Source organism: Pelodiscus sinensis, unplaced genomic scaffold (genome assembly GCF_049634645.1).
Source record: "Pelodiscus sinensis isolate JC-2024 unplaced genomic scaffold, ASM4963464v1 ctg92, whole genome shotgun sequence".
Lineage (NCBI taxonomy): Eukaryota > Metazoa > Chordata > Testudines > Trionychidae > Pelodiscus > Pelodiscus sinensis.
In genome coordinates this window covers 139581-157059 of record NW_027465832.1, presented here as the reverse complement: position 1 = coordinate 157059, position 17479 = coordinate 139581, and the positions used below count along the sequence as shown (strand labels likewise).

At 51.4% G+C, this 17479-nt stretch overlaps 1 protein-coding gene across 5 annotated transcripts in view; it reads left to right on the top strand.

The window, feature by feature from the left end:
* The window catches only part of LOC102445971 (microprocessor complex subunit DGCR8-like), a 137171-nt gene that overhangs the window by 101257 nt on the left and 18435 nt on the right, over window positions 1–17479 (top strand). For all 5 annotated transcript variants that reach the window (XM_075914703.1, XM_075914702.1, XM_075914704.1 and 2 more), the window contains one exon: window positions 16407–16507. In XM_075914703.1, coding sequence (XP_075770818.1) covers window positions 16407–16507 — 101 coding nt within the window. The remainder of the gene's footprint in view (window positions 1–16406; window positions 16508–17479) is intronic.

Sequence of the window (17479 nt, the reverse complement as noted above, 5' to 3'; positions counted from 1 at the left end):
CCGGCAGGGCATCAGGTCAGTAGTTGTTTTGTGTGGCTGTCTAAGGCTATCTGAGGCTTGTGCTTAAAGGGACCCCCCTGGACAGCCGGTTCTCAGCTTTTTTGCTTGCTTGTCTACCTCGCCGAGGGACAGAAAAGCGTTTTCCTCTCTGCCTGCCTGTGTCGGTGGTTCCCATTGGGACGTCGCCACAGTTGGCACCATGGAGCCAGAGCTCGCCCTGGGCATTCTGCTCGGCTACGTCTACACTGGCCCCTTCTTTGGAATAGCCATGCTAATTTAGAACTTTGGAATAGGGAAATGCGCGGGGGATTTAAATATCCCCCGCGGGATTTAAATAAACATGGCCGCCGCTTTTTTTCCGGCTTGGGGAAAAGCCGGAAAAGAGCATCCAGACTGGCGCGATCCTCCGGAATAAAGCCCTATTCCGGAGGATCTCTTATTTCGTAGGTGATGTTTATTTAATGTTTATTTAGTGTTTATTTAAATCCCCCGCGGATTTCCTTATTCCAAAGTTCGAAATTAGCATGCCTCTTCCGAAGAAGGGGCCAGTGTAGACGTAGCCCTTCAGTTTTTGGACTTGCTGCTGCAAGCCTGCCAGCAATATCTGGAGGCTGCCTGGCACCATCTGGTGCACGTCAGCCCCCTGCCCCGCCTCCCTGGGGGCCATGGAGGAGCCGCAGCAGCACCCGGATGCCAGCGTGCTCCGCAGCATCTGGCGTCTGGACACCAGCACCGACTGGTGGGACCGCATCGTCCTGGAGCGCTGGGAGGACCGACAGTGGACCCAGAACTTCAGGATGAGGAGGGACACCTTCCTGGAGCTCTGCGAGTGGCTCGCCCCTGCCCTGCGCAGAAGGGACACTCGCATGAGGCCCGCCATCCCCCTCCAGAAGCGTGTGGCCATCACCCTGTGGAAGCTCTCCACGCTGGACAGCTACCGATCTGTCGGGAACTAGTTTGGCGTGGAGAAATCCACCGTCGGAGCAGTGCTCATGCAGGTACGGCACTCACCGGCCACTGGACCAGGGGAGAGGGGAGCTGCAAGGAGGGGATGGGCCACCCCAGGGAAAACGGGGAGGAGGCGAAAGTGCCCCGCACCGAGGGTTCGGTCTGTCCCGGTCGTACTACACGCCGCCTGCTGCGGCCAGAATTGCAGCGGGGGTTGCTTCTGGGAGTGGGGCGTGGGGCAGTGCCAGGGAACGAACACTCCCAGCCACCTGGGCACCCCAGTGATTCACGGTTTGGTGTGTCTCTCTCTAGGTGGTCAAGGCCATCAACAGGGTGCTACTCCGCAGGGTGGTCCGCTTTGCTGACCCGGACGCCATCATCCAGGGGTTTGGGTGCCCTCGGCTTCCCCAACTGCAGGGGGGCAATCGACGGGACGCACATCCCCATCCGTGCCCCAGAACACCAGGCCTCCCTCTACATTAACCGCGAGGGTTACTTCTCCGTGATCCTGCATGCCGTGTCTGACCACCGGGGCCAGTTCATGGACATTAATGTGGGCTGGTCCGGCAAGGCACACGACGCCAGGGTGTTTCGCAATTCCTCCGTGTGCCAGAGGTTGCACGCCGGGACCTTCTTCCCCGACCGCCACATCAGGGTCGGGGACGTGGACATGCAGCCTACCCCCTACAGCCCTGGCTCATGATGCCCTACACGGGACACCTCAACCCCTCCCGGTAGGCCTTCAATGCCAGGCTCACCAGGGCCCGCATCGTGGTCAAGGGGGCCTTCGGCTGACTGAAAGCACACTTTAGGTGCCTCCTCACCCGCCTCAACCTCGTCGAGCACAATATCCCTCCCGTGGTGGCAGCATGTTGTTTGCTGCACAATTTATGTGAGTGGAAGGGGGAGGCTTTCCTGCCAGCCTGAATGGCTGAGGCTGACCGCATGGCTGGCCAGTACGCGCAGCCCCGCAACCGCCACAGTCTGGGAGGCCCAGCGGGGGGCCGTCCAGATCCGGGAAGCCCTGCGGGAGAGCTTCCTGGTGGAGGAGGAATGAACTCTCCCTGCATGCCCCACTGGGGCCTTCTTCCACCCTCCCCCCCTTCCCCTTTCCCCCCTAACCCCCCTTCCTAATGTCAAATCAAGACACCTGTTTTGGCAACAAAAATCTTTTTATTTTACATAACTGGGGTGGGGGGAGGGAGGAATGAGGGTGGGAGAGGGGAGGGGGAAACCTGGGAGGAGGGAGCTGGAAGAGGGAGGAAGGGAAGGGAAAGCTGAGGCTTGGGGGTCCTGCTGGCTCTCTTGTCTCGCAGCACTGCGGGTGCGGGGGCGTCGGGGGGGAGTGTGTGTGGAGGGTGGGGCAGGAGGGACACGGGGTGCATAGGAAGCGGGAAGGGGGAGCAGGGGTGGGAGGATGAGCGAGAGCTGGGGCAGCCGCAGGGGCTGGAGCAGGAAGAGGCAGGAACCTGTCCACCAAGGTCTGGAGGTGGCCTCTGAGGGCACAGCCCTGCTCCTCCAGCACCTCCAAGCTCTGCTGCCGCAGCCGCAGGTCCTCCCGGATCCAGTGGTCCTGGGTGGGGAGCTGGTGCTCCAGTAGCCGCAGGTGCCACCGCTGATAGTCCTCCAGGTTGCGGGTGTGCCTGCTGGCCCGGGTGCGGGTGGCTGTTGCAGGCGGGGTGGTGCACCCTGCAGTCTCAGGTGCTGCGGCTATGGTGAAACAAGAGCAGTGGTCAGTTCTCCCTGGGGACACAGTGGGCAGGGCCGGCCTTAGGCTGATTTGCCCGATTCGGTCGAATCGGGCCCCGCGCCCCTGAACCCGGAAGTGCTGGCCGGCGTTACAGTTCAGAGCCGGGGCCCTGCTCCACCAATATGTGGAGCTGGGTCTCTCCCCCAGCTCTGCCTGGAGCGGGACCCAGCCCCCCCTGCCGGCCCCCCCCCGCGCATCCTCCCACCCCACCCCCAGAGCGTCCCCCTTGGCCCCTGACAGTCCCTGCCATGTGAGGCTCCTCCTCGCCACCTGTGGCTGCCCAAGTATGGCATTGCACGTGGGCGGAGAGGATGCCCGGGCGTGACGTGACATCACAGCCCGGGATTTTAAAAGTCCTGGGAGGCATGTTGCGGGGCCTCGCTGGCTCCGGGTTCGGCTTCCGGGGCCTGAACGCAGACTCCAGCCCCGCAACATGGAAGGCAGAAGGTAGGGAACGGGCTTGTGCGGCAGTGGCGGTGGGGAGAAGGAAAGGGGCTTGGGCTTGGGCGGAGGCGGGGGGAGGAGAGGAGGTGGCGGCAGGGGGGCTTGGGTGGGGATGGGGGCGGAGGTGAGGGGGAGGGGTGGAGGCGAAGGGGCTTGGGTGGAGGCGGGGGGAGGAGGGGGAGGGGTGGAAGGAAAAGGAGCTTGGGCGGGGGGAGGGGAAGGCACCAAGAGACAGGGTGGAGGAGAGACAAATGCCAGGGGGGCAAGTGCAGACAATGAGGGAAAGGGCAGGATGGGAGGTGTCAATGGGAGGGGGACAGGGTGATGCTGGGAGAGGAGAGGAGAAGGGAAGGGCACTGGGGGCGAGAGGGGGAGGTCCTGGGAGACGGCTTGAAAGAAGGGGTGGGCATGAGGAAGGCAGGGATGGAGCAAGGCATGTGTGAGGGCACAGGGGCAGGAGGTGAACGGGGCAGAGAGAGCTGAGGGGGTGGGTATCAGGGAAAAAGAGGGCAAAGGGGGCAGGGGCAGTGAGGGAAGGGGGAGGCACCAGGAGGGTGCAGGGGTAAGGGAAGGTGCAGGTGCCAGGGGATTCTGGGGTAAAGCAGAAGAGCAGACACCTGCAGGGGAGGGACCAGCACCAGAGGAGAGAGGCAGGGCAGGTGTGCAGAGGAAGGTGTTAGGAGAAGGGATGAGGGGTAGCTCACATGATCAGAGTGGGGCTACTGGAGGAGTGGGCACAGGGGGGAGAGAGGCAGGTCTCAGGAAGGCTGAGGGCAGTGAGAAGGGCAGGAGTCAGGACAGCAGAGGAGGGTGAGGAGTTGGGGGGCAGCAGGCACCAGGGGAGATGATGGAGCAAGGGGAGGAGACATGGCAGTGGAGAGAAAAGGTAAAGGTTTATAAAATATTTATTAATAACTTGGTACGCTGCCCATGGCCAGTTTGTTTGTGCCCCGCGGTGCAGTTTGGGTTTATGTGGGGATCAATACGTGGCCAGCGAGTGGGCACTGAAACAAAAAAGTAGTCAGTGTAATGATCTTCTGTTGATATGTGTTTTAGTAGTTAAATTCTTGGACTGTCATTGCTCGTGAAAAGTGCTGTCACATGGGTAGAAATCAGGTAAATGTTGCATTTTATTAATATCAGCAGAACTGACTTAAATGGGGCCTGTGTGTTGTGTAGTCTTGCCTTAATCTTTGTATTCATGCATGTCAGTGTGAGAGAAGCTATTTGTATGTATTTGCTTGCATATGCAACCACACTTAGGTTGAGGCACTCAGCTTGTTCTGTAAATATCAGGGTGGTCCCTGGGGCTTCCAAAGTTGAGTTGACCTAGCTCATCCCTGACAGGTGTCTGTCTAACCTGGTCTTAAATATCTCCAGTTAGGGAGATTCCACAATCTCCCTAGGCAATTTATTCCAATGTTTCACCACCCTGACAGGTAGGAAGTTTTTCCTAATGTCCAACCTAAACCTCCCTTGCTGCAGTTTAAGCCCATTGCTTCTAATCCTAACCTCAGAGGCCAAGCAGAACAATTTTTCTTCCTCCTCCTTATGATACTCTTTTAGGGTATGTCTACACTACAGTGCTATTTCGAATTAACTTAATTTGAAATAGTTAATTCGAATTAAGCTACTTTGAAATAACGCATCTATACACAAAAACTATTTTGAATTATCATTTTGCTAATTTGAACTAGCATGTCCATTGAGTGGACCCTGAACCGAGGTTAAGGATAGCCGGAAGCAGTGCCGGCAGGGCATCAGGTTAGGCCTTCGAGCATGGAGCTGCTGTCTCAGGCTAGCCGAGTGCTGTGCTTAAAGGGACCCGACCCCCACCCCGGACAGACAGTTCTCAGGGGTTCCCCGCTTGCAAAGCAGTCCTGGCTTGGAGTGCCCTGAGTGCCCACACTCGGCACATCACAGCACTTGGCCATCAGCCCGGCTGCACTTGCCGCAGGCTGCCATCCGGGGGTGGGGGGGGGGTCAATCAAGGGGCTTCAGGAGAGTTTCCACCCCGAGAAGCCTGCAGAGCCAGCCCAGTCCTCTCCACTGGGGGCTCGTATCCCATTCCTCCCTCACCTCCTTCCACTTACCCCTCCCTAGCCCCCCTTCCTGATGTACAAAATAAAGGACACGTATGTTCAAAAATAGAAACTCTCTTTATTGAACAAAACTCGGGGAGACTGGGAAAAGGAGGTGAGAGAGGGGAAGAGAGAGGGTGGGAGAGGGGAGGGCAACTAAAATGATCAGGGGTTTGGAACAGGTCCCATATGAAGAGAGGCTAAAGAGACTGGGCCTTTTCAGCTTAGAAAAGAGGAGACTGAGGGGGGATATGATAGAGGTCTATAAAAGCACGAGTGGGGTGGAGAGGATGCATAAAGAAAAGTTCTTCATTAGTTCCCATAATAGAAGGACTAGAGGACACCAACTGAAATGAATGGGTAGCAGGCTTCAAACTAATAACAGAAAGTTCTTCTTCACAAAGCAAAGAGTCAACCTGTGGAACTCCTTGCTGCAGGAGGCTGTGAAGGCTAGAACTAGAACAGAGCTTAAAGAGAAGTTAGATAAATTCATGGAGGTTGGGTCCATGGAGTGGTATTAGCCAGGGGGTAGAAATGGTGTCCCTGGCCTCTGTGGATGGCTGGAGATGGATGGCACGAGACAAATGGCTTGGTCATTGTCTTCGGTCCATCCCCTCCAGGGTCCCTAGTGTTGGCCGCTGTCGGCAGACAGGCTACTGGGCTAGATGGATCTTTGGTCTGACCCAGGACGGCCATTCTAAGCTCAGGGCTCAGGGTCAGGGGTCTCACTGGACCACCCTGATTTTCATGCAAACCTGCTCCTGGGTGGCCAGGCTGGCAGCTCTCCTGCCCTAGACGGCCACTTTCCTGTGCCTAGTGCGGAGGTCGTGCATGAGGTTTGTCGGGGGCAGGTGAGCAAAGCCCACAGGTAAGTGCTGCATGTGCGGGACTGGGAGATGGGTTGGAAATGGGGGGGACTACGGCCTATAATGGCAAGGAGAAAGGAGGGTCAGGGCACAACAGGGAGGCAAGATCAAATCAGTATTTTAGATGCCTATATACAAATGCGAGAAGTATGGGTAATAAGCAGGAAGAACTGGAATTGCTAACCAATAAATACAACTATGATATCATTGGTATTACAGAAACCTGGTGGGATGGGACGCATGATTGGAATGTTGGTATGGAAGGGTACGGCTTGCTCAGGAAGGACAGACAGGGAAAAAAGGGAGGAGGGGTTGCCTTGTATATTAAAAATGTACACACTTGGACTGAAGTGGAGATGAATGTAGGAGATAGCTGTGTAGAGAGTCTCTGGGTTAAGCTAAAAGGGGTAAAAAACGAGGGTGATATCATGCTAGGAGTCTACTACAGGCCACCTAGCCAGGTGGAAGAGGTGGATGAGGCCTTTTTTAAACAATTAACAAAACTATCCAAAGCCCAAGATTTGGTGGTGATGGGGGACTTCAACTATCCAGACATATGTTGGGAAACTAACACAGCGAGGCACAGGCTATCCAATAAGTTTCTGGACTGCATTGGAGACAACTTTCTGTTTCAGAAGGTTGAAAAAGCTACCAGAGAAGACGCTGTTCTGGATTTGGTTTTAACAAATAGGGAGGAACTAGTTGAGAACTTGAAAGTGGAAGACGGTATAGGGGACAGTGATCACGAAATAATAGAGTTCATGATCTTAAGGAAAGGTAGAAGGGAGACCAGCACAATTGAGGTAATGGATTTCAGGAAGGCAGATTTTGATAAGCTCAGAGAACTTGTAGGTAAGGTCCCATGGGAAGCAAGACTGAAGGGAAAAACAACTGAGGAGAGTTGGAAGTATTTCAAAGGGACGTTGTTAAGGGCCCAAAAGCAAACAATTCCGCTGTGTAGGAAAGATAGAAAATATGGCAAAAGACCAGCTTGGCTTAACAAGGAGATCTTGCACGATCTCAAAATAAAAAAGGAGTCATATAAAAAATGGAAACTAGGACAATTAACAAAGGATGAATATAGGCAAGCAACACGGGAATGCAGGGGCAAGATTAGAAAGGCAAAGGCACAAAATGAGGTCAAACTAGCTACAGGCATAAAGGGAAACAAGAAGACTTTTTATAAATACATTAAAAGCAAGAGGAAGACCAAGGACAGGGTAGGCCCACTGCTTAGTGAGGAGGGAGAAGCAGTAACAGGAAGCTTGGAAATGGCGGAGCTGCTCAATGACTTCTTTGTTTCGGTCTTCACCGAGAAGTCTGGAGGTGTGCCTAACGTAGTGAATACAAGCAGAGAGAGGGTAAGTTTAGAAGATAGGATACACAAAGAACAAGTTAAAAATCACTTAGGAAAGTTAGATGTCAGCAAGTCACCAGGTCCTGATGAAATGCATCCCAGGATACTCAAGGAGCTGATAGAGGAGGTATCTGAGCCTTTAGCTATGATCTTTGAAAAAATCATGGCAGACAGGGGAGATTCCAGAAGACTGGAAAAGGGCAAATCTAGTGCCCATCTATAAAAAGGGGAATAAGAACAACCCAGGAAACTATAGACCGGTCAGTTTAACGTCTGTCCCAGGGAAGATAATGGAGCAGGTAATTAAGGAAATCATATGCAAACACTTGGAAGGTAAGAAAGTAATAGGGAATAGCCAGCATGGGTTTGTGAAGAACAAGTCATGCCAAACTAATCTGATAGCTTTCTTTGATAAGATAACGAGCCTTGTGGATAAGGGAGAAGCGGTGGATGTCCTATACCTAGACTTTAGTAAGGCATTTGATACGGTCTCGCATGATATTCTTATTGATAAACTAGGCAAATATAACTTAGATAGGGCCACGATAAGGTGGGTGCATAATTGGCTGGATAACCGTAGTCAGAGAGTTGTTGTTAACGGTTCTAAATCCTGCTGGAAAGGGATAACAAGTGGAGTTCCTCAAGGGTCTGTTTTGGGACCCGTACTGTTCAATATCTTCATCAATGATGTAGATATTGGGATAGAGAGTACGCTTATTAAGTTTGCAGATGATACCAAACTGGGTGGGGTTGCGACTTCTTTGGAGGATAGGGACATAATTCAAAATGACCTTAGCAAGTTAGAGAAATGGTCAGAGGTAAACAGGATGAGGTTTAATAAAGAGAAATGCAAAGTGCTCCACTTAGGAAGGAACAATCAGTTCCATACATACAAGATGGGAAGCGACTGTCTAGGAAGGAGCATGGCGGAAAGGGATCTAGGGGTCATAGTGGACCACAAGTTGAATATGAGTCAACAGTGTGATGCTGTTGCAAAAAAAGCAAATATGATTCTAGGTTGTATCAACAGGTGTGTTGTAAGCAAAACTCGTGAAGTCATTCTGCCGCTCTACTCTGCACTAGTTAGGCCTCAGCTGGAGTACTGTGTCCAGTTCTGGGCGCCACATTTCAAGAAAGATGTGGAGAAATTGGAAAGGGTACAGAGAAGAGCGACAAGAATGATTAAAGGTTTAGAGAACATGACCTATGAAGCCAGGCTTCATGAACTGGGCTTGTTTAGTTTGGAAAAAAGAAGATTAAGGGGGGACATGATAGCGGTTTTCAAATATCTAAAAGGGTGTCACAAGGAGGAAGGAGAAAATTTGTTCCTCTTGGTTTCTGAGGACAGGACAAGGAGTAACGGGCTTAAAGTGCAGCAGGGGAGGTTTAGATTGGACATTAGGAAAAAATTCCTAACTGTCAGGGTGGTCAAATATTGGAATAAATTGCCAAGGGAGGTGGTGGAATCTCCCTCTCTGGAGATATTTAAGAACAGGTTAGATAGACATCTGTCAGGGATGGTGTAGGTGGAGCTTGGTCCTGCCTTGAGGGCAGGGGGCTGGACTCGATGACCTCTTGAGGTCCCTTCCAGTCCTATTATTCTATGATTCTATGATTCTAGACGGGGTGGGCGCCTGCCTCTTGTGGACCTGGGCAGGCTCCTGGGACCCGCCAGCCTGGTCCCGGGAAGAGGCAGAGGGCTGGGTGGCAGCGGATGGCTGGTTCATGCCGTGCCAGGTGCAGGGTCTGCTGGCTGGGTGCTGGCAGGCTTGCACCTGGCACGGGCACCGTAGCCAGCCCGTGCCCCTTTAAGGGCTCCAGGGCCGGGAGGGGGGCAGAAGAGTTTCCCTGGTGGTGCCCAGAGTGGCCACCAGGGAAAGCTGGGGAGGGCTAGCCTCCCACTAGTTCGAATGAAGTGGCTACACAGCCCTTAATTCGAACTACTTAATTCGAACTAGGCGTTAGTGCTCGTGGAATGAGGTTTACCTAGTTCGAATTAAGCGGTCCGCTAGCTTGAATTAAGTTCGAACTAGCGGTTTGCATGTGTAGCGCCTATCAAAGTTAATTCGAACTAATGTCTGTTAGTTCAAATTAACTTTGTAGTGTAGACATACCCTTAGTGTGTGGGGCTGCTGCCTGAGGCTAACTGAGCTCTGTGCTTAAAGGGACCCTACCCCCACCCCGGACAGACAGTTCTCAGGGTTCCCCGCTTGCTTGGCTACCTTGATGAGGGACAGCAAAGCAGTCCTGCCTTGGAGTGCCCTGAGTGCCCCCACTCGGGACACCACAGCACTAAGCCACATGGAGCCAGAGCTGCCCCTGGGCACGCTGGTGTGTCTCGTGGGGTCGTTGCCATCAGCCTGGCTGCACTTGCTGCAGGCTGCTATCTGGGGAGGTCCATTGGGGTGCTGTCAGGATCCAGGAGGCCCTGAGGGAGAGCGTCCACCCCGAGGAGCCCTCAGAGCCTCCCTGGTCCTTCCCACTGGGGGCTCGTGCCCCATTCCTCCCTCATCCTTCCACTTACCCCTCCATAGCCCCCCTTCCTGATGTCAAATAAAAGACACGTATCTTTAAAAATAGAAACTGGGTTTATTGAACCAAACTGGGGGGAGGGGGGTGAACCTCTGGGGAGACTGGGAAAAGGAGGTGGGAGAGGGGAGGGGCAAACCTGGGAGGAGGGAGCTGGAAGGGGGAAGCAAGGGGAAGAAGGGGGAGGGGAAGCTCAGGGCTCAGGGTTGGGGGTCTTGCTGGACCAACCTGACTTTCATGCAAACCTGCCCCTGGGTTCGCATGTGGCCTTTGTTGGCCAGGCTGGCAGCCATCGTGCCATAGACAGCTGCATTCCTCCATCTAGGGCTGAGATCATGGAAGTTGGGGGCATCCCCCCCAAACCTGAATAAGGTCCATGATCTCCACCCTGGACCAGGAAGGCGCCCACCTTCTCCAGCCTCTGTCAGGCTCCTGGGAGCTGGCAGACTGCTCCTGAGGAGCGGTGGAGGGCTGGCTGCCAGTTGCTTGCTGGTTCATGTTTTGGGGCTACTGGGTCAGGGGCTCCGGTGGCCACTGCTGGCTCTGGGCCAGTTTTTCTCCTTCAACATTATAAAGTGCTGTCTAAATTACTGAAGCAGAGTCCGTCATGTTTTCAAGAAAAACCTGTCGATATTTGTGCTTTTCCTTATGTTATCAAATACATGGCGCTAATTCCAGATTGTCTGATATCACCATGGTAAACAAATGTTGGGTGGGATGGGTCGTAGTAGGAATGAGGTCTTTTTTTCCTTGTCCTCTTGATGATTTGTGAAATGATAGTTATTTAACATGTTTGACTTCTAATATGCCTAGAGTTGCTGAAAAGCACATTGGGCAAATTAAAATGTGTAGAGACTTCAGAAAGAGACTGGACTTAAGTTGCCAAGCCTATTTTGTCTCTTAACTCTCCTGATTGGCCTTGTCCATGGGTTCAAGCTTAACTCATAGAAGAGCAAACATTTTTAATAGTATCTTAGATGTAGATCATTATTTAGACCATGGCCATTTTAACGAGTACGTGAATTGGAAGCAACTTCTTACGGGTTAACCAGTCTAGAAGTTTTCAAACGCTTTCGGTGTAGACTAGTGCTTGATTGTCATGTGACTTCTTTTTTTAGCTATGATTGCTTAAAATGTTTGTGGCAGCTACAGCAATTGTTTGCAACAAATTGATATTTAATGAATCTTCTAATGTGCTCAAAGGTCAATCACTGTCTAATTTTGCTCTTATTAATTTCCCCTCATTTGCTTTTACTTTCCCTACCTTTTCCCCTGTTTCCTGGGTCTCCTGGCAATTGAATATACTGTCCAGCCACTTCATTCTTCATTACTTCACTAGACATTGTTGGCCTGCCTTGTGTCCTCTGCATATTCCTCACATGCTGGTGGTTCCAGACTCTGAGCTTAGATCCTGTTTGCACTCTTCCTTGTTTTTAGCAGTGAAATGCAGAGCCTGGAGGCCTGCAGAAAAAGAGAACTCCAAACTTATATAGAGATAGATGAAAACATGAAGAGCCAACTCTCCATGGACCACCAGAGCTGTAGTAGCCCACATGTTTGGGAGTCACTGTTCTAGTCTGCCCTCCTATACAGGCAGTCCCCGGGTTACGTGGATCCGACTTACGCCGGATCCCTACTTACGAACGGGGTGACTCACCCCGCACTAGCTGCGCCCCCCCCCCCCCCCCCCAGCAGACCGCTGAGACGCACCGCGGTGGTCCCGCCGCCCGCGTCCTCCGCGGCGAGAAAAGATGCTCCGTGTCTCCCTGGTCTGCTGGGGGGCGGGCCCCCAGCAGACTAGGGAGACGCGGAGCAAAGCCACGGAGGACGCGGGCGGCGGGACCGCGGCGCGTCTCAGCGGTCCCGCCGCCCCCATCTCCCTGGTCTGCTGAGGGGGGCGCAGCTAGTATGCCCCCCCCCCCAGAAGACCAGGCTTTTCTTGCCGCGGAGGACGCTGGCGGCGGGACTGCCGAGACGCGCCGCGGTCCCACCGCCCGCGTCCTCCGCGGCGAGAAAAGCTGCTCCGCGTCTCCCTGGTCTGCTGGGGGGGGTGCAGCTAGTGCGCCCCCCCCCCCCCCCGGCAGACCAGGCTTTTCTCGCCGCTGGTCAGTTTCAGCAGCGGCTGACTTGGGGCACCTGGGGTAGAGCAGCTGGAGGGCTGCCGGGTTGGTCCCGCCACGCCAAGGGTCGGCGCTACCAGACCAACCCAGCAGCACTCCAGCTGCTCTGCCCCAGGCGTGTCCGATTCAGCCGCTGCTGGTCAGTTTCAACAGAGGCTGAATCTGGACACCTGGGACAGAGCAGCTGGGGCGCTGCCGGGTTGGTCCCCGCAACGCCGCACCTCAGCGCTGCGGGGACCAACCTGGCAGCACCCCAGCTGCTCTACCCCAGGTGTCCACAAGTCAGCTGCTGCTGAAACTGATCAGCGGCTGATTCCAGGAAGCCCGGGGCAAAGCAGCTCTGCCTCGGGCTTCCTGTAGTCAGCTGAATCAGGGACACCTGGGGTACAATATGTACCAGTTCCGACTTACATACAAATTCAACTTAAGAACAAACCTACAGTCCCTATCTTGTACGTAACCCGGGGACTGCCTGTATCATTCCTGGTGGGACTGAGACCATTATTCCTAAACTATCCCTAAAAAATGTGTATCCAGTCTTGAAATAATCAGAGACAGATACTGATTTAAAATAAAACGAGCAGGATTCACACTAGAAGGAACACTTTGCTGGAGTTTTCTGAACCTGTACTCTCTAGAGTTGTTCATATAATAGAAAATGGATAGTAGCACTTCACTGTAATTAGGGTGCGTCTACACTGCACCCTTAGCTCGAAAAAAGCTACGCAATTTGAACTACACAAACTGCGTAGTGTATTTCGAGTGTATTTTGAAATAGCTTATTTCAAAATTTGGCGCTGTCTACACAGCACTTATTTTGAAATAACCCGCTATTCTGAAACGTCCCTTACTCCTTGGGAAATGAGGTTTACAGGGATGTCGGAATAGCGAGCCTGTTCTATTTTGAAATAACGGGTGCACTCAAAAGATGTGGAATAGCTGTTTCGGGATACCGGAGGCATCCCAAAATATTGCTGCAGTGTAGACATAGCCTAAGCGGCTAGTAAGTCCTCAGCCTGCAAACTGAAACTTTGGACTACAAATCCTAAATCTGGGAAAGTACTAGAAAGATGGTTTGAGGGAATGACACCAGGGCTATTTGACTAAAGTATCAGAATTACAAAATAGTGAAACTGAAAATAGTGAAAATACTATTTGCCTAATTGAGCACTTTCAATAGCTACACAGTAAATCATGAGTAGAAATTAAAGAACAGTCATCACTGAGCACTTTGTTTTTTTTCCTGAAAAACATATGCATGACAAACTACCTACAAAGGGAAACTGAGACAAGACCACTCTGCAAACTGAAGTAGTAAGTGTAACCCCCAAGGAGATTACCTAGATTCCTGGGGTTCTGTCTGCTGGCAACTCAGGGAGAGGCACACTGTCCCTGGCAGGGAGGGGGAGCCAAGGCAAACTCAGGGTGTGTCTAGACTACAGGGTTTTGTTGACAAAAGTGGACTTTTGTCGACAAAATTATACTTGCGTCCACACTGCCTTTGAGTTATGTCGACATAACGTTGACAGAACTCAGCAGTTTTGTCGACGTATGTAAACCTCATTCTACGAGGAATAATGCCTTTTGTCGACAGAAGGCGTTATTGCATCTACACTGTCCTTTGCGTCCACACTGTTATGTCGACGAAGCGGCTTGCTTTGTGGACAGAACTGGCTGTAGTCTAGACGTTCTTTGTCGACAGAAGCTTTGTCGACAGTATCTGTTGACAAAACTTCTGTCGACAAAACCCTGTAGTCTAGACGTACCCTCAGAGTCTGCCCGGCAACAAATAGGGAGTGAGATGCCCCTCCCAGGGAGTTCAGGAAAGGGGAGAGGCCATTGTTTTTTATGAGTTAGTCTGGAGCCAGCCAGGACAAGGGCAGGACTGGCTGGCTATGTCTACACTCGTGGTTTCTTGCGCAAGTATGGCCGTTCTTGTGCAAGAACCCGCAGAGCATCCACACTGCCCACCCACTGTTGTGCAAAGAAGAGGGATGGAGGAGGGATAGCTCAGTGGTTTGAACATTGACCTGCTAAATCCACCATTGTGAGTTTAATCCTTGCAGAGGCCATTTGGGGCAAAAATTTGTCAGGGATGGTAATTGGTCCTGCTGTGCAGGCCGAGGACTGGACTTGATGACCATTCAAGGTCCCTTCTGGTTCTAGGAGATAGGCAATCTCCTTTAATTTGTTTTAAGGAAATTTACAGTACGGCATGGTAAGGGAGGGCTTCTTGCGCAAGAGCTACGCTCTTTTCTAACAGGTGTAAGCTCTCTTGTGCAAGAGGGCAGTGTGGACACTCGGCAGGGATTTCTTGCGCAAGAGAGCATCCACACTGCCATGGGAGCTCTTGCGCAAAAGCACAGCTCGCACATGGCAGTGTGGACGTTTTCTTGCGCAAGATGTTCTTGTGCAAGAAGACGCCAGTGTAGACATAGCCCTTGTGTGGGAAGCTGGTAAGCCCCAGGCCTGCATGCAGGGTCCTCCCAGAGAACTGGCCTCTAGGGACCTGAAAGCAAGATCCCTCTGCTGGGTTTTCCTTCTCCACTGGTGATTCGCAGTTTGTGGAGTTTGCTGGGAAACTTCCCCAGCCAGTCTGAGTTAGCCCTCCAGCTCCCTAGGTGAGACCAGTCCCCACATGGTCAGCTCTGCTCTGGCTGCAAGTTCAGGGCTGCTGCCTGCTGTGTGTGTGTCTGGGCACTGGGCTAGGAGACTACACTTTGGATTTTAGTACAGTTGTGTAATCTGCACCTTGAGCCCTGCACCCCTTTGTGGTGAGGGGAAATCCTGGGACCGAAGCAGCTTGATTCCTGCCTGAATAGGATCCCTGCTAGCAGAGATCAGCCCTCTGAAGTGACTGAGGAGTCCAGAGTCATCTGTGAGCCGGAGGATCGTTCATGGAGTTTGTGAGTGCATCATCTTTTAGTTAGTCAGTCAGGGAATTTGTTTTGGGGACCCCCTAGTCCCTGTACTGTGTCCTAAAGTCAGGGAGTAAGGGTTTGGGAATTTTATAACCTGCTGCATATTAAACCTGTGGAGGGATTTACCACCTTCTCCCGCTTGTGAGTCCGTTGGGCTGTACTGAACCCAGTCAGACACACTGATAAACCACTGCAGAGAGGAATTTTGTGGTCATAAGTCATCAAGGACCCCAACAAAGTACGTACCAACGGGACACTTACATTTGCTACATCAAGTCCCGTGACTGGGACAAGTCACAGGTATTAGCAGTGTGGGCACCGGTGAACCTAAAAATAGTGTTTTACCTGGTTATGTTATATTTGTCTCCTGGTTAATATAATTATTGTGTTGAATACATTGTATGTGTTTGTGTTATTTTTTGAAGTCTCCAACTATCTGGCAAGTAAGTGGGGATTACCCAGTGGTTAGAATTTTCCTCCCAAGCTGCCCTGGTGACCCTGCCAGGAAGGAGTGAGGGGGGTGGAGGCACTGCCAAATAAATTCATAGGAAAAAATAAAGATACACCCTGCTGAGTGGGTGGCGGGATCCAGAAGAACCCAGACCTGTCCATCAAAACCTTTAGGCAGATTGGCATTAAAGAAGGTAATCGGGTGGAGAGGGGCGCTACATAAGTATGGGAATGGAGAAGCTTTTCTTTTACTATGGAAGACAGCCAAAAGTTTTTTTGAATGTAACATAAAAGCATTAAATTGCAGTTGAGAGTTTCATTGCATTAGGCAACCATGTTTTCATTATGTATGAAATTCCAATAAGTAGAACTGGGAATTACATTTCATTTTATGGAAATGGAGGAACTTAAAAGAATAAGGTCAGAAGCTCTTTCTAGTATACATAGAAAAGATATTTTTCTTGTTCTATACTGGAGTGTAAAGGAAATGGTCTATAGCAGTGTTTCTTTAACCAGTGTGCCACGAGGCAGTCGGAGGTGTGCCGTGGAGAACAACACAGAATTAAAAATGGCCACCCTTAAAGGGGCAGGCGACCCTTTTTTTTGCTCAATAACTAACTTTCCCCTGACCTTTTCCCCCCCTGACCTTTTTTTTCCCCCCTCACCAAAAAATCCTTGGTTTTCCCCATAAAAACAAAGTATTGTTTGGTGTTCCTCAGTGTTAAAAAGTTTAAGAAACACTGGTCTATAGTTTTGCTTCCTAAAATAGGGCCAACACAGTAATTCTGATGAAGATCTAGTGTGTAGGTGTTCTGTGACAAAAAATATAAAATTTAATTTGTTTTCAAATGTAGATATAGAAGAAATTGAGAAGTAGTACAATTCCAATATTGTGCTTGCTTTACTGGTAGCTGAAGAATATCTCTCAATTCTTTTGTAGTATTTTAACCATATCAGTATTGAGGACTCACGGGTATATGAACTGACCAGTAAAGCTGGACTGTTGTCTCCATATCAGATTCTCCATGAGTGCCTTAAAAGGTAGGATCACATCATAATCATGCTATAAAATCATTAATGAAGGGCACAGTCTGCTTTTTGTTAGATGCGCTAGAGTTAGGAAGGATACAAGAGTACCTCTGTTCCTTTCTTCCCCATCTGCTCCTACTGTGACAACAGCAGGCAGTACACCTTTCCAGCACTTGTGAATATCAGCAGGTGGAATAAGTAGGCGGCCACACTATGACCCTAACACAGGGGTGTGGGAAATTTAAGACTTACCTGGATCTGGCCCCTGAGGCTCGGGGCTCCCCTTCAGCATTGGGGAGCCTGTGCTAGTACTCCAGGCCCCCAACCCCATTGTTCTCCCCATGGGGCTGGAGCACACAAAATCTACTGGCCTGGGCCCAACTGATTTTTCTGTGGCTCAGCAGCCCCTGACCCAAAAAAAGTTCCCCACTCCTGCCCTAAAGAGACGTGAACTGCAATTTAGCTATGGCTTGCACAATTGTGTGTGTATGTGTACACACACACACACACACACACACACACACACACACATTGCAGCAAGGTGCCTTGCTCCATGTATGGTATTACTGCTCTCACTACTGTAAGGCTACGTCTACACTGCCGTGATCTTGTGTAAAAACTCTTTAGTGCAAGAGTTCTTGCGTTAAAGTAGTTGCTCAAGAGAACGTCTACACTGCCATGTGCTTTTGCGCAAGAGCATCCTTGCCAGTGTAGTGCCTCTCTTGCGCAAGAAAGCTCTGGTGGCCATTTTAGCCATAGGGCCTTCTTGCACAAGAAATTCATGTTGCCTGTCTACACTGGCTTCTTGCGCAAGAACAGCTGTGCAAAATGGCTTATTCCTGAGCAGGAGCGTCAGAGTTCTGGTGCAAGAAGCACTGATTTCATACATTAGAACGTCAGTTTAGTTGCGCAAGAACACGCGGCCAGCGTAGACAGGCAGCAAGTTTTTGCGCAAGATCGCACCAGTGTAGACACAGCCTAAGG